At 34.0% G+C, this 15,004-nt stretch overlaps 1 protein-coding gene and 1 long non-coding RNA gene across 2 annotated transcripts; one reads left to right on the top strand and one right to left on the bottom strand.

Annotated features, from left to right (window-relative positions):
- Positions 1-1,719: 1,719 nt before the first annotated feature.
- On the top strand, positions 1,720-6,003 carry LOC107848330 (polygalacturonase At1g48100). Its single transcript, XM_016693068.2, has 7 exons — positions 1,720-2,351; positions 3,314-3,445; positions 3,844-4,071; positions 4,175-4,219; positions 4,302-4,509; positions 5,053-5,243; positions 5,464-6,003. The coding sequence occupies exons 1-7, from the start codon at positions 2,013-2,015 to the stop codon at positions 5,854-5,856; spliced, it is 1,536 nt and encodes a 511-aa protein (XP_016548554.2). The 5' UTR covers positions 1,720-2,012; the 3' UTR covers positions 5,857-6,003.
- Positions 6,004-6,600: 597 nt separating this feature from the next.
- On the bottom strand, positions 6,601-9,010 carry LOC107847256. Its single transcript, XR_007046645.1, has 2 exons — positions 8,473-9,010; positions 6,601-6,979 (listed from the first exon to the last, which is right to left on the bottom strand). It is a non-coding gene; the product is annotated as an uncharacterized LOC107847256 (long non-coding RNA).
- Between the last annotated feature and the right edge of the window lie 5,994 nt (positions 9,011-15,004).

The raw sequence follows: 15,004 nt of genomic DNA, 5'->3' as shown, positions 1-15,004 counted from the left end.
AAGCATGTGATCCTTTTTGTTAGGTACTCTATGTTATGTGGACTAAATTATTGTCAGTTTGGACACTTGGCTCTGTGTATCATATTTTAGTATACTGTACACAAACCTCATGCTATAACTTATTCACACATAAAACCTTAGCACAAATTAAAACCATGGGCGTTTGTGTTTTCCCCCCATCCCCCCTCTTTTATTGCTGCTTCTTATTCATGAATTCTCATGCTATCACCTGCTTCATTTTACATGACCATGCTTTTTATTGCACCAATTCAAAAAAGAAACAAAGTTGTTAGAGAAATACCCTTGAAAATTGTAATTTGAAACAGGTTATAATATTTCCATTGTTTTAAGAGCATTTTATTGAGCAATAAGTTTATCAAAAACAACTTTTTCTACTGTTAAAGTATTGATATGATCTGCATACATCTTATTCTCCACAGACCTTACTTTATGAAATCACACTGGTATGTTGTTATTTGAATAACACTATAAGAACATCTTATAAATCAAAGTGAGAAGTGTAAGTTGAACAATAAGAAAAGAGTGATACAAAATCAAACTAATGGGAGTATGATTGCACTTGCCAACTACACATTGGATGAATTCGTATACTTTTTCCTTTCATAAACATATAAATTAATGAAGACAAATTCAAAATTTAAATCACTAACTCCAGAGCACCATTTAAGTTAACTCACTTCTTGCACATACTTTGCATAATTGCATTCATGTACGCTTATAAGTTCATTCTCTTTTCTTATTCTGGATAATTGTACTATAAATTAATGAAGACGGATTCAAAATTTTAATCAGCAACTCCAGAGCACCGTTGAACTCACTTTCCTGCACGTACTTTGCATCGGGATACACTTATAAGTTAATACTTTTTTCTTATTTTGGATAATTGAACTATAGTAGAACGGAATAAATACCAAATTTTCATATAGTCAATCCAACTAATTTGAAATCGAAATGCAGTTGATTAATTCGGAAAGAATAGGGATTAAATTTCAGGGGAGGAACTGTTGTTAGGGAAGACAAAGGTACAAAAAACTTAAGCCCGTGAACGTTGCATGTGATCAAAAAGAGCTGTTATAATCAGTACCCTTGACCACTTATACACCAAACCACGTGCCACTTTTTAGCTTTTATAATAAAAAACAAGAAACAAAAATTAAATAGTCCTTCTGGTAAAAACAATAATAGTACTACTAAACCTTAACATATAGTAATTGCTACTGCTATCATACATACACACTAGTTGTTATAATCCAATAATAGCTACTCTAAAATTATTTTCTAATCATTTTTGCATGAAAAGACACAATATATATCTTTAAGTGTGACAGATGAACAAATGCATATATCAAAATTTAATTTTTGGCAATCAATGTTTATGTTAAATTAAATTTCCCTTATTTGCAAGAATCTGAGATATAATGTTAGTACATTATTTCGCATGACAGTTGAAACCAACAGTTCTCTTTCTATAACTCCATAATGGTGGATATGATAAAGGGTAACAAAATCACATCAAGAAAGGGAAGTTAATAAAGGGGATAAAGAGATAGGGGACCAAGAATGGATGAAATAAATTCCTCCATCTCATTTTACGTGATATCCTTTTCTTTTTAGTCCATCTCAAAAAAAATATTATCTTACTATAATTAGAAGCAATTTAGCTATAAAATTCTTATTTATACCCTTAATGAAATGATTTACAGTCACACAAATATCTAAGGATTGTTTAGATCCAAATTTCAAAATTCTTTCTTTTTCTCTTAAACACTGTGTCAAGTCGCAGGGTACCACGTAAAAGGTTACCGATGGAGTAGTATATTATTAAAACAAAAACTTTTGCTTATGCATGTACAGTTTTCATTTAACATACCACTTTGCATATTCCTTCCTATATAAACCACCAGAAGCTCATCTGTTGTGTAAGTAAAAACAGAGGATTTCGTAACCCCTCAATCTCCCCCATTGCCTCTTTCTTCCACCATCAGAAAAAAATGGGAGGATTAAGTTTTAGGAGCTTCACATTTATGTTCATAGTTGCATTTCTGGTATGGTCGTCATTGAATGTAGAGATTTGTAATGCAAGAAGAGGTAAGCATTGGAGACAACAAACAAGAAGTTCCTCTGCTTCTTTGTACAAGAAGAAAGGGAAGTCTCATGGTAGCAATAACCATCACAAAAGTGGGAGTAAGCCGAAGCCAAAATACTTGTCTCCACCACCAAGTAAGCCAACCAACCCACCAAGCAAAGGCTACGACAATGTACCTTCGACCAACATCTTTGATGTGAGAAATTTCGGTGCCGTTGGAGATGGCAAGACCGATGACACTAAGGTAAACTCGAATTTTTACCTATCATGACACTAGTTAGAAAGTGATAAAATTGGTCTTGAGCCTAACTCACAGCTAGCTCATGAGAAGGAGGATTGCCCAAGCCTTATAAAGAGACCACTCATCTCATTGGGACTTTCTTCTCGATCTTTTAACACCCCACTTCAGCCCAGACCTAGTTAACTGGGCGTGGACAATCTCACACCCCAAAAGCTAGCTTATGATGTGGAGGATTGCCCAAGCGTTATAAAGAGACCACCCATCTCATTAACCACTAATGTTGGACTTTCTTTAACAGAAAGTTACTAGGCTAACTTTTCACGTATCATCACTAAACTTTATTCACTATTAGACTTAGTGCATCAATCATAGTGTAACTTTAAAATTCAGCGACAATACATGAAATTTACTGGGAATTAGGAAATTGTCAGTTAAAGTCATGAGAATCTACTCTTTACCACGCTCCAATTTACCAAACTATAGGCTAAATTTTTGCTATTCCTGTAATTTGCCACTTATTAGTTGTCCTTTATCACATTCAAGAAAGAAAAAAAATTTCTTTAGTTCAATAAGAGGGTGTCACGGGTTACCAATTAGACATTGTAATAAAGTTGATGAAAAGAGTTGAGGGAATTCACATAAATAATTTCATGTGTACTGGACAAAAAAGTTAGGTAGTTGTGACAATTCCATTGCTGTATTACTATTATTGAACTAATTTTGAGGGTACAGCAATATATAATAAGAAAAAACTAATAATACAAACAAGATAACACAGAATTGCAGGCAGTGTCATAGAGAGAAATGAGGTGGCTCCCACTCAAACTAACTTACAACTGAATATGTTAATGAAAAGTTTTGATAACATAGTAATCCCCTGCATACAAAAATAGAAATGTACGTAAAAAAATGCATATATTTACATAACTAACCATGAAATTTTTTATTCTTGTGACGTAAAACAGGCATTTCAAACTGCGTGGGCAGCTGCTTGTAAGGTGGAGGCATCGACAATGATCGTCCCATCGCAATATGTATTCCTTGTCGGACCAATTTCATTCTCAGGTCCATACTGTCAGCACAACATTGTTTTTCAGGTTAGTCAAAAATATATATGGATTATCAGCATAATGTAAAATCCGGTGATACTTAGATTTTTACTCTGCCTTGACATATTTGTGTTGAAGGAGTGCGACAAGAGTATGTGTACTTTGTACGAAATCTTTCAAGTAGCACACACGCACAGTATAGATATCCGTGAATGAATCCATATATTGTAGTCTCAATTGCAGGCTATGCCAAAGGTTCTGTCACTCTCCTGTTTGGCTATGATAAAAAATTACCTCAATACTCTGGCCTCAAGAATTACATGATTCCGAATCATAATGTTGATATTAGTTCAAATACATCAGGCGGAATTCAAGAACCACTATATGTGTCAATCTTAAATTTGTGGCATTACTGATCATCTTGATGAATATGATCTATTTTGCAGCTAGATGGAACGATAATTGCTCCAGTAGACGCCAAATCTTGGGGTTCAGGTCTTTTCCAGTGGCTCGAATTTACCAAATTGGTTGGGATTACAATCAAAGGAAGTGGAGTGATTGATGGGAGAGGTGCATTTTGGTGGCAAGATGCCCCATATTCTGATCCTCTAGATGATGAATTAAAACTCATCATCCCATTAAACAAGACATTATTGAGACCTCCTCCAACTCCTGTAATTATCCTACTCAATTTTCGAATTCACTATTATAGATATCTAGTTTCGGGCTCATTTTCTGTTCCTTTTTAATGCTCTTTCCCAAATTTCGTTTTGGCAGCTAAATAGCTCTCTTAGTGGGAAAATGCCAAGCATTAAACCTACAGTAAGGACTATTTCAAACACCTTCTATTTTCAAGCTGCATAATTTGTCCATTAAGTATACTAAACTAACCGTTGAAATGCAGGCTCTCCGATTCTATGGGAGTTTCAATGTTACAGTAACAGGCATCACAATTCAGAATAGTCAACAATGCCATCTCAAGTTTGACAACTGCATAGGGATAGTGGTATACAATTTCACTGTCTCATCTCCTGGAGATAGTCCTAATACAGATGGTATCCATTTACAGAACTCCAAAGATGCGCTAATCCGTAGTTCCAACATTGCTTGTGGTAATTCCTATAACGAATTTAGTTCAAGTAAATACTACAAACCAGTCGAAATGCTTAAGAGATAGAGGAAACTATGTCTAGTGATTGACAGAAAAAATTCCCTCATCACTGAGTAAAATTTTTTTACAACAAACATAACCGATAAGAGAAATGCCAGAATATTGTCCACTTTAATAATTCCATAAGGACCACATCCTTGAATTTGTATCGACTAACACTTCTACACGTAGCAACCACCTATCTGTTATTCATACTTTGTGCACCACAAGCTTTAAGACCCTACCAACAGAAGAGTAATTTCAATACATAGAAAGAGACTTTTAGCCCCACACATAGGAAATTTGTCATTTGTCAATTATTTCAGTCCTATTGCATTATGTGAAGATATCAAAACTGCTCAAAATAAGATGGAAACCAAGATGAAAACTTTATGATAGAATAAAAAATTTGAACATCAAAAGAATCAAGCGTATAATTGTCCTTTAATTTAAAATTTTAGTACATGCTAAAAATACTCATTGAGCTGTTTTAAAATTTGTACAGGAGATGACTGTGTCTCTATACAAACTGGATGCACCAACGTGTATGTACACAACATAAATTGTGGACCAGGACATGGAATCAGCATTGGAGGACTAGGGAAAGACAACACAAAAGCTTGTGTTTCAAATATTACAGTTAAAGATATTGTTATGAAGAACACAATGAATGGTGTCAGGATTAAGACATGGCAGGTATGCTTTTTCATAATGACTTAAACGTCTCTTCCAAACTAAGTTGCGCGGACTCTTCACTTTTGATGCCGCACCCGTGTCGGATTCTTCAAAAATAAAGCAGTTTTGGCATTCCGACACGCACCCATTGACATTTTTGAAGAGTCCAATAAACATAGCTTCCAAAATTGAGTTCAAACGTATCTACAATGAACATAAGCATTTGATTCTACTTCTGCAGGGTGGGTCAGGGTCGGTACAAGGAGTGTTTTTCTCAAACATTCAAGTTAACGAAGTCCAGCTACCAATTGTAATTGATCAGTTCTATTGTGACAAGAGCAAATGCAAGAACCAGACAGCTGCAGTGGCTTTATCAGGAATCAACTATGAAGGAATTAAAGGAACATATACAGTAAAACCAGTGCATCTAGCATGCAGTGACAGTATGCCATGTCAAGACGTGACCCTGACGAATATCCAACTAAAGCCAGTACAAGAGCGTTACCACATGTATGATCCATTCTGTTGGCAGACGTTCGGAGAGCTATATACTCCTACACAACCTCCAATTGGATGTTTACAAGTCGGCAAACCATCTAGCAACAAAATTCAGGCAGATCATGATCAATGCTAGTATAGTAAAACCATTACCTATATTTATATATTTTTGGTGTCTTCATTTGTGAGGCCGGCATACTTTTGCTGACCCCTATTACACCATATATAGAATGATTGCATATTCTTATTGCATAAGAGTATAGAATTTCTTTTTTCCTCTTTAGTAGGATTACTGTATGTGGTATTGAATTATTTCTAATAGTAAGGATTTCTATAGTAAAGTATGAAAGGTACTTCCTTTTGGGTAAAAAATTTGTAAACTTGTTCTATCAGATTAACACCAATAGCATTACTGACTGACCAATAACGACCAAAAACACAAGGAGTTGCTACTCATGATATTCTATTTGTTACATGATCTAATGAAAAGAAATTAGGATACTTTGCAGCCACGTAGAGAATTATAACCATATGAAATTTTTAAAAAAGAATGCTGACAGAATGCAGAACTTCTCAAAACCAGCATAAATAGAAGGAAAAAAAAGGTTCCACGAAAGGTAAATTCCGAGCAGCGACAGCTTTTCACAAAACCAGCATAAATAGAAGGAAAAAAAAAGGTTTCACGAAAGGTAAATTCCGACCAGCGACAACAATCAAATCATTGTTTTCCTAAATATGTGAATCGCTTTTCATCAAACAAGATTCCTTTATTTCCCCCTAAATTATTGTTAATACCACATCCAAACGAATTGTGTGGTGAATTCTTCAGGCCTCAAGCTCTTAAAAGTTAAATAGTCTGATACCAACTGAAAGAGAGACCTGGAAAAAGAGGTAATTGATGTGTATTCCAGTGCAGTTTTCTTCTTCTTTTTTGAGGTTTACATCGTGAAGCCAGCAAAAGCAAGTTTGAACGCATAGTACTTGCTATCAACAAATGTTTTTATAAGAGACATAGAGAAGAAAAGTTAGTGTTGGTCAGCATTAGTGGACCTCAACGCCTAAGACTCCACTATGTTTTCAAGAATTTTAGCATACAACAACATAAGAATGTACGCAGCACTCTTTTCAGAAGCTAGAGGTGATCATATTCCCATAAACATATCTCCAACAGGACAACTGAAATCTCCATGCATATGCCTTCATTAAAAAGCCAGCGGTTGATCCCTATAACTAGCTTTATGAATTCATAAACCAGCGACCTGCAACCAGACAAAAGCAGTTAACTAAAATCCCAACTTCCTCAAGTTATTTAAAAAACGAAAAAGGCCTAAAATCCCTTCAATTATGTAAAATGGTGCAAAAATGCTCTTCAATTATGTAAAATGATGCAAAAATGACATTCTTCTAACTATTAGATATAAAGTGCCCCTTTCAATCTACCTATTAGGTCTAAAATGCCCTTCACATCTACCTATTGGGTCTAAAATGTCCTTCACATCTACCTATTGGGCATATTTTGCCCTTTTTTAGTTAGACAAATTACATGAAAAGACCATTCGTAAAACTTAATTACATAAATAATAGTACTTTTTCAATATCACAAAAAGAATTTTTTTTTTTTACATATATTGCCATTTAAAAAGATCAGAAAAGACAATTATAATTCCTAATTTAATGTTGTAACTAATTATCAATTCACCGATGTATTTTCAATCTTTAAATTAAAAGTGGAAAAAATAATTACTGTTGTCAAAATTTTCTCTCTTATATTCAAAGTTCAAATATTTTTAAATAAATTAAGTATTTCATTATTTGCTCATATATATATTTTGTTCTATTTTCGTGTATGTTAATCATCTAGTATTATTTTATTATAGTATATTTTTAATTCTAATGTAGTGAGTTAATCATCATTTTTTATGGATAAATATTTATTGAATAAAAATCATTACGTTCGAAGTACGGATATAATATATATTTTTGTTGTATAGATATGATTTATGTCAAAGTCAGATTATTATTATATTTTTAATATAATTTATGAGATAAATATTCATGGTATATCTCATTATGTCAGAAGTACTTTTCTTGTTAAAAAATTATTTATTGAATATAAATATGTATTTTTAGTATTACATGATATTAACTTTTTATATCTAAAATATACCATGTATGTTTGGTATAAATATAATTTGTATGGTGTAAATAAATCATGTATTTTTATGATATAAATATAATTTGTATAATACATAAATATATCATGAATTTTTATGATATAAATATACCATATATTTTATGGAGGCATCGTGAAAGCAGACAATAAAAATGAAAAACATAAAATTTTGATATAGTATATAAAAAATGAATGAACAAAGGCTTCCATAAAAATAAGCAATAAGTAAGAAATATGGAAATTTAATATATAATTATTTTTCTATATATGAGAATCTGTTATAAAAGTAAATATTTTATATGCTATATCTGACAATCAATTAATACGGTTATGGATATGCAATAATTTTTTAAAAATAACTATTTATGTTTTTTTTTTTGTCTATCAGATCAATTTAGAACGATGAAAAATTGATATTGTGCACTATTTATTTGGTTAATATTAATAAAAATGATTGAAATTTTATATAGTTTAATAAAGATAAGTTGTGGTATTATATAATTTAAAAAAAGCACACCGGTATCATGGATTAAGGCAGTAAAGTAGCAAACTAAAATAAAATAAGGTGTGTTATCTTACACATAATTATTAGAACAGATGTCCAAATAGCGTGAAATCATGACTTCCTTTAGGTAATTAAATATTGAGTAACCACTTCCACTCTGTTTACGTTTGAGTAGAATATGAAAGCTTGTAATTATGAAGCCAAAAGAAGATGCAGATGTTAACCACGGAAGCTCATATCCTTGGATCAGTTCCTCCACCAAAATGAACTCTAATGATTCCCCATTAATATTTTCCAAGAACCCCTGCAAGCAAGAACCAGTCATTTATATTTCCATTCCTTGACTGTGATCCATCTTATTTTTCCTTCATGACAAAACATATGGAATTTTCTTTATGTTGAGTCTCTGCAAGACAAAGCAAATCTTCTAATCAGCATGAGTACCCTTTTGTCTCTTGAAAAAGGTGATAGCTGACTTTATTTTATTTCCCTAAAAAAAAAAAGATCCAACTTTCCTACGTCAATGAATGGATGGAACTTATTTGTTTCTAATGAGTACTAAAATAGTGTAATTTGTGGACCACACCGGCAGTTCCTAAATCTCCATCAACAACTGGCCACTTCTAATGGAATTATCAAGATCCAACGATAAAAGGGGGCTTCATTGAAAATGCATAAGGATATATGCAAACAGGAGAAAATCAAACAAAGACAACACGTTGTTTTTGCAACAAAAAGCTAATTGTTTGCCGACGTCCTAAAGCCATTAATGTTATTTTATGGTGTTCGGGTACAAGAATCTGTATACATGCAACACCAACTTCAAATCTAGTTCAAGTCTAAGACAAGAACACTTTTGAAGTTACTTAACACCTTTAACACTAGATTATGAATAATTTATCTAAGAAGTGTGTTTATTTTCAGAAAATAGATGAAATAGAATTTGTAAGGCCAAGTCCCCCAACTTCACGGAGTGTCCTTAAGGAATAATTCTCCTCATTGCACCCGATGTTATGGAATCTTTCTCCCAGGATAAAATGACCTTCAATCCAAACAATAGCGGTACCTCAAATTGTTGGATTCAACGAACTCACTCAACAGTTTGATTGATCGCACAAAATATTTTAAAGACAAGAAGAGAGTTTGTAATTCAGAAAATTCGTATCTAAACCTGTGGATGAAAGTAGGTTTATATAGCCTTCATATGCTTCTTCTGAAAAGTGCCAATAGTTCACTTAAAAGGTGTGACTTTTCCTAAAATATCATGTCTGTTCGGCCAAAGATTGCATCTTTTTCGAGCAGGCAAACCATTTCATGAATCAGTGTATCATTTCGTTGAAGGATTGCATCTTTCTGAAGCATCAGTTCGAAACAGTGCATCCTTCTGAAGCATCAGTTCGAAACGCTGCATGCATGCATATAACTGGAGAATCAAAACACAGAAAAATTTACTGCATTTTTTATTTTCCCTTCGGATTAAATTTCTGTCAAATAAATTTTATCCAAAAAGATAGATCTCATCGATGATTTGACAAATCCAAATCTGAAGCCGAAGCCGAAGCCAAGCCGAGCGATGATGACGACGGTGCGAGACATCTCTTATTTCTTGCCTCACTTACCAAGTGGAATAAATGTTTCTTAATATAAACACTTGAAAGTCACATTCTCCCACCAATGTGGGAGAAATAATAGACTTTCCATTTTAGAGTACACTTTCCATTTTAGTGTTTTGTTCTCTATTTTTCCTTCCACTTGGGTTCCTCCATTTTCCATTCACACTTTTCATATACTTTGAACCCAACAATCCCCCACATGAATGGGGAATGACTATTTTTCGTAAAATTTTATGGACAACTATGTGATTATCAAGCAAAGATAGATTGCATCTGGATAAGTGGGTTTCCCCTTGAACTTTCCGCAGTGAACATGCATCGGATGCACTCGGTCAATCGATAAATTTGATATCTTTGAACCGTCGAGCTTTAATGTACACCTAGACAACACACGTCACATAACCATCCTTTTATCGTTTATGGTTCTCACGGTGTTGTTCTTTTCAACCATGAACACGTCCCGATTTCATGAGAGCTTAGAGAATAGGCCTTTACTAACATTCTCCTTGAAGCAGCATCCACTTCGCCCTCACATAGGTGATTTCTAAATGTTCAATCCTATAGATTAAACTATTTGGTCAAATCTGCCAAATTTAGATAATCATTAAAAGACTTTTCACCTTAAGTCTGATCCTTGTTTACTAACCATTGTCTACATCATGAGAATGAGTTGGGTATATTGGCAATGTTGAACCTGTCAGTCACAACTTTGTTTGATCTCCTTGAACCTAGCTCTTGGGATCTCCAGTCTGCTATGTAGAGTTACCGCCATGCTGACTTGCCTAGGCCATAAACCCATTCTCTTGGATGTCCTTTTCACTCCTTCTCTAGATAGGCCTTTTGTAAGTGGACCCGACATATTATCCTTTGACTTTACATAGTCAACATTTATAATTCCACTAGAGAGAAGTTCCCTAATGGTATTATGTCTTCGTTGTATGTGACGAGATTTACCATTGTACATCATGCTCCCTGCCCTACCTATTGTCGTTTGGCTATCACAGTGTATACATACTGGTGCCACTGGTTTGGGCCAATAAGGAATATCTTCCAAGAAATTCCGAAGCCATTCTGCTTCTTCACCGGCTTTATCTAATGCGATAAATTCAGATTCTATTATAAAGAGAGCAATACAAGTCTGTTTGGATGATTTCCAAGAGACTGCTCCTCCACCGATTATAAATACATATCCACTTGTGGATTTACTTCATTCGATCCGGTGATCCAATTTGCATTACTATATCCTTCAAGTATCGCGGGATATTTATTATAATGCAAAGCATAGTCTTGAGTGTATTTAAGATACCCCAAAACTCTTTTCATTGCCATGAAATGAGTTTTATTGGGATTACTCGTGTACCGACTCAACTTGCTAATAGCACATGCTATGTCTGGTTGTGTACAGTTCATTATATACATTAAACATCCCAATACTCTTGCGTACTCCAATTATGAGTCACTTTTACCTTCATTCTTTCGAAGTGTAAAGCTCACATCCAAAGGAGTCTTGGCAATACCGAATTTCATATACTTGAATTTGTTAAGTACATTTTTGATATAATAAGATTGTGACAATGCCAACCCTTGTGGAGTTCTATGAATTCTTATACCTAAGATCACATCCGTAACTCCAAGGTCTTTCATATCAAACTTGCTCTAGAGCATTCATTTCGTTGTATTTATGTCAGAAATGTCTCTACTGGTGATCAACATATCATCCACATATAAACAAACAATGACTTGGTGATTCAGAGTGTCTTTAGTATAAACACATTTATCATATTCATTTATCTTGAACTTGTTTTCCAACATGGTTTGGTCAAATTTTGCATGCCATTGTTTAGGTGCTTGCTTTAGTCCATATAGCGACTTAATAAGTTTACACATCTTATTCTCCTTTCCTGGAATCACAAAACCCTTAGCTATTCAATGTAAATTTCTTCCTCTAATTCTCCATTTAAGAATGCGATTTTCACATCCATTTGATAGATTTCAAGGCCATATACCGCCGCCAAGACAATTAACATTCGAATCGATGTTATTCTTGTTACCGGCGAGTATGTATCAAAGTAATCAAGACCTTCTTTTTGTTTGAAGCCTTTTACTACAAGTCTTGCCTTGTATTTGTCAATAGTACCATCTGCCTTCATTTTCCTTTTAAAGATCCATTTTGAACCTAAAAGTTTATTTCCTCGAGGAAGATCAACCAATTCCTACGTATGGTTGCTTAAGATAGAATCGATCTCACTATTGATTACCTCTTTCCAAAAGGATGAATCTAACAACGATATCACTTTTTTAAACGTTTGAGGCTCATTTTCTAAGAGAAATGTTATAAAATATGATCCAAATAAAGTTGACATTCTTTGACGTGCACTACGTCTTTGATTCTTTTCATTATGTACATTCTCACTTGGTTCATTTTGAGGTCATTTAGATCCTCCACTAGACTGTTCATGTCTATCTTTATACGGGTAAATGTTTTTAAGGAATTCAGCATTATCTGATTCAATTACCGTACTTTCATTTATATTTGGATGTTTGGATTTATGAACAAAAACTGACATACTTTACTACTTTTAGAATATCCTATGAACACGCAGTCCACCGTCTTAGGTCCTATCTTAACCCTTTTAGGCATAGGAACTTGGACCTTTGCCAGACACCCCCACACTTTGAAATATTTCAAGTTGGGTTTTCTTCCTTTCCATTTTTCATAAGGAATTGATTGTGTCTTACTATAGAAAACTCTGTTGAGTATACGGTTGGCTATAAGGATAGCCTCTCCCACAAGTTTTACGGTAAACTAGAACTTATAAGTAAGGCATTCATCATTTCCTTCAATGTACAGTATTTTCTTTCCGCAATTATGTTAGATTGAGGTAAATACGGGGCTGTAGTTTGATAGGCGATTCCATTCTCTATACATATTTGCGTAAAGAGAGTTTTATATTTTCCACCCGTATCACTTCTTATCATTTTGATCCTTTTCTCTAACTGATTTTCAACTTCAGTTTTGTATTGCCTAAATGAATGTATTGCTTCATCCTTACTATTTAGCAAGTAGATGTGATAGTATCTAGTGCAATCGTCAATAAAAGTTATGAAATACTTTTTCCCACCACGTGATAGTGTTGACTTCATATCACAAATGTCAGTGTGTATTAAGTCTAAGGAATTGGAATTCCTTTCAACAGACTTATAAGGATGCTTTACCTACTTTGATTCTACACATGTTTGACACTTTGATTTATTGCACTCAAAGTTTAGAAAAACTTCTAAGTTAATCAGTTTTCATAATGTTTTATAATTAACATGGCCTAAACGTTCATGCCACAAATCATAAGACTCAAGCAAGTAAAAAAAATTAAACTTTTATTGATTTCAACATTCATTACATTCATCTTATAAAGGCCCTCGGTGAGATAACCTTTTCCTACATACACTTTTCCTTTGCTAATTACAATTTTGCTAGAAACGATTACACATTTGCATCCGTTCTTGTCTAGAAGTGAAACAGAAATCAAGTTCCTACGTAACTTCGGAACATACAAGACATTTTTAAGTGTCAAGACCTTTCCTGAAGTTATTTTCAAGCAAACTTTTCCTGTTCCTTCTACCTTAGCAGTAGCGGAGTTAGCCATGTAGATCATTTCTTCAACTTGAGACAGAGAGAATGACAAAAACAACCCTTTGTTGGCACAAACATGACGGGTGGCACCAGAATCCATCCACCATTCACGAGTATTCCCCACCAAGTTGCATTCTGAAAGCATAACATACAAATCATCGCATTCTTTATCGGATTCAATCATATTTGCTTGGTCCCTTTTCTTGCCTTTCTTAGTGGCTCGACAATTTATAGACTTGTGGCCAATCTTGTCATAGTTGAAGAACTTTTCCTTGAATTTTTTCTTGTGTTGATTGCTTCCATGTTCAACTTTATTTCTTTTCTTAGAATTGTTTTAGTCATCTTCTACAATATGTGCCCCATTAATTGTAGAATTCCCTTTTGACCTTCTCTCTGTGGCTTTATTATTCTATTCAATACGTAGTTGGACAATAAGATCTTCGACAATCATTTTCTTGCATTTGTGCTTCAAGTAGTTTTTGAAGTCTTTCCACATAGGTGGTAGCTTCTCAATTATCGCTACTACTTGAAATGCATCATTCACAATCAAACCTACAAAACAGTTTATGTGAGTACTAAGAACATTTTTAATTTGTTCAACTAAGGTATTTTTCAAAGATTTACCTTCCTCTAGGAGATCGTGGATGATTACTTACAATTCCTGCACTTGAGAGATAACCGATTTGCTATCTATCATTTTAAAGTTCAGGAACCTTGCAACAAAGAATTTCTTAATTTCCGCATCCTCTGTTTTGTATTTTCGTTCTAGTGCCTCCTACAATTTCTTCGATGTCTTATTTCCACTGTAAACATTATATATGTCATCTTGGAGACCACGTAAGATATAATTTCTATAAAGGAAGTCTCAATGTTTCCAAACCTCTACAATTATGAAATGCTATTTGTTTGAGGTTCCCTCGGGTACCTCAGGAGCATCCTCACTAGTGAACCTTTGAAGACATAGTGTTGTGAGGTAGAAAAACATCTTCTACTGGCATCTCTTAAAGTCAATGCTCGTAAATTTTTCGAGCTTCTCCGCAGGTGCCATAGGTTGCGGAGCATTTGCTGACTTGTTGAGGCAATACTAGTTGCCCCCACTGTCGTAGCTGCATCTTGTATTTGACTTTCGTTAGTCATTTTTCTGTCACCATAAGACAGTACCTTTAGTATATTGAAATACTTATTAAAAAGTTGAAATAACTTTAAACACTTCTTCTTGTTTTTAGTTAACGATGAAGTTTTTATGACTTCCAATCGTCAACCGAGTGATCTTTAACTTGTAATGAAGAATTTATGTCTTTGAATCACTATTTAAGTTCAAACAGAGTAGAAATCTTAAAGCTTTAATCTCCAAAAACAAGC

The sequence above is a fragment of the Capsicum annuum genome, chromosome 11, assembly GCF_002878395.1.
Source record: "Capsicum annuum cultivar UCD-10X-F1 chromosome 11, UCD10Xv1.1, whole genome shotgun sequence".
NCBI lineage: Eukaryota > Viridiplantae > Streptophyta > Magnoliopsida > Solanales > Solanaceae > Capsicum > Capsicum annuum.
Note: the sequence above shows the minus strand (reverse complement) of the source record. Positions and strands in the feature narration are given on the sequence as shown.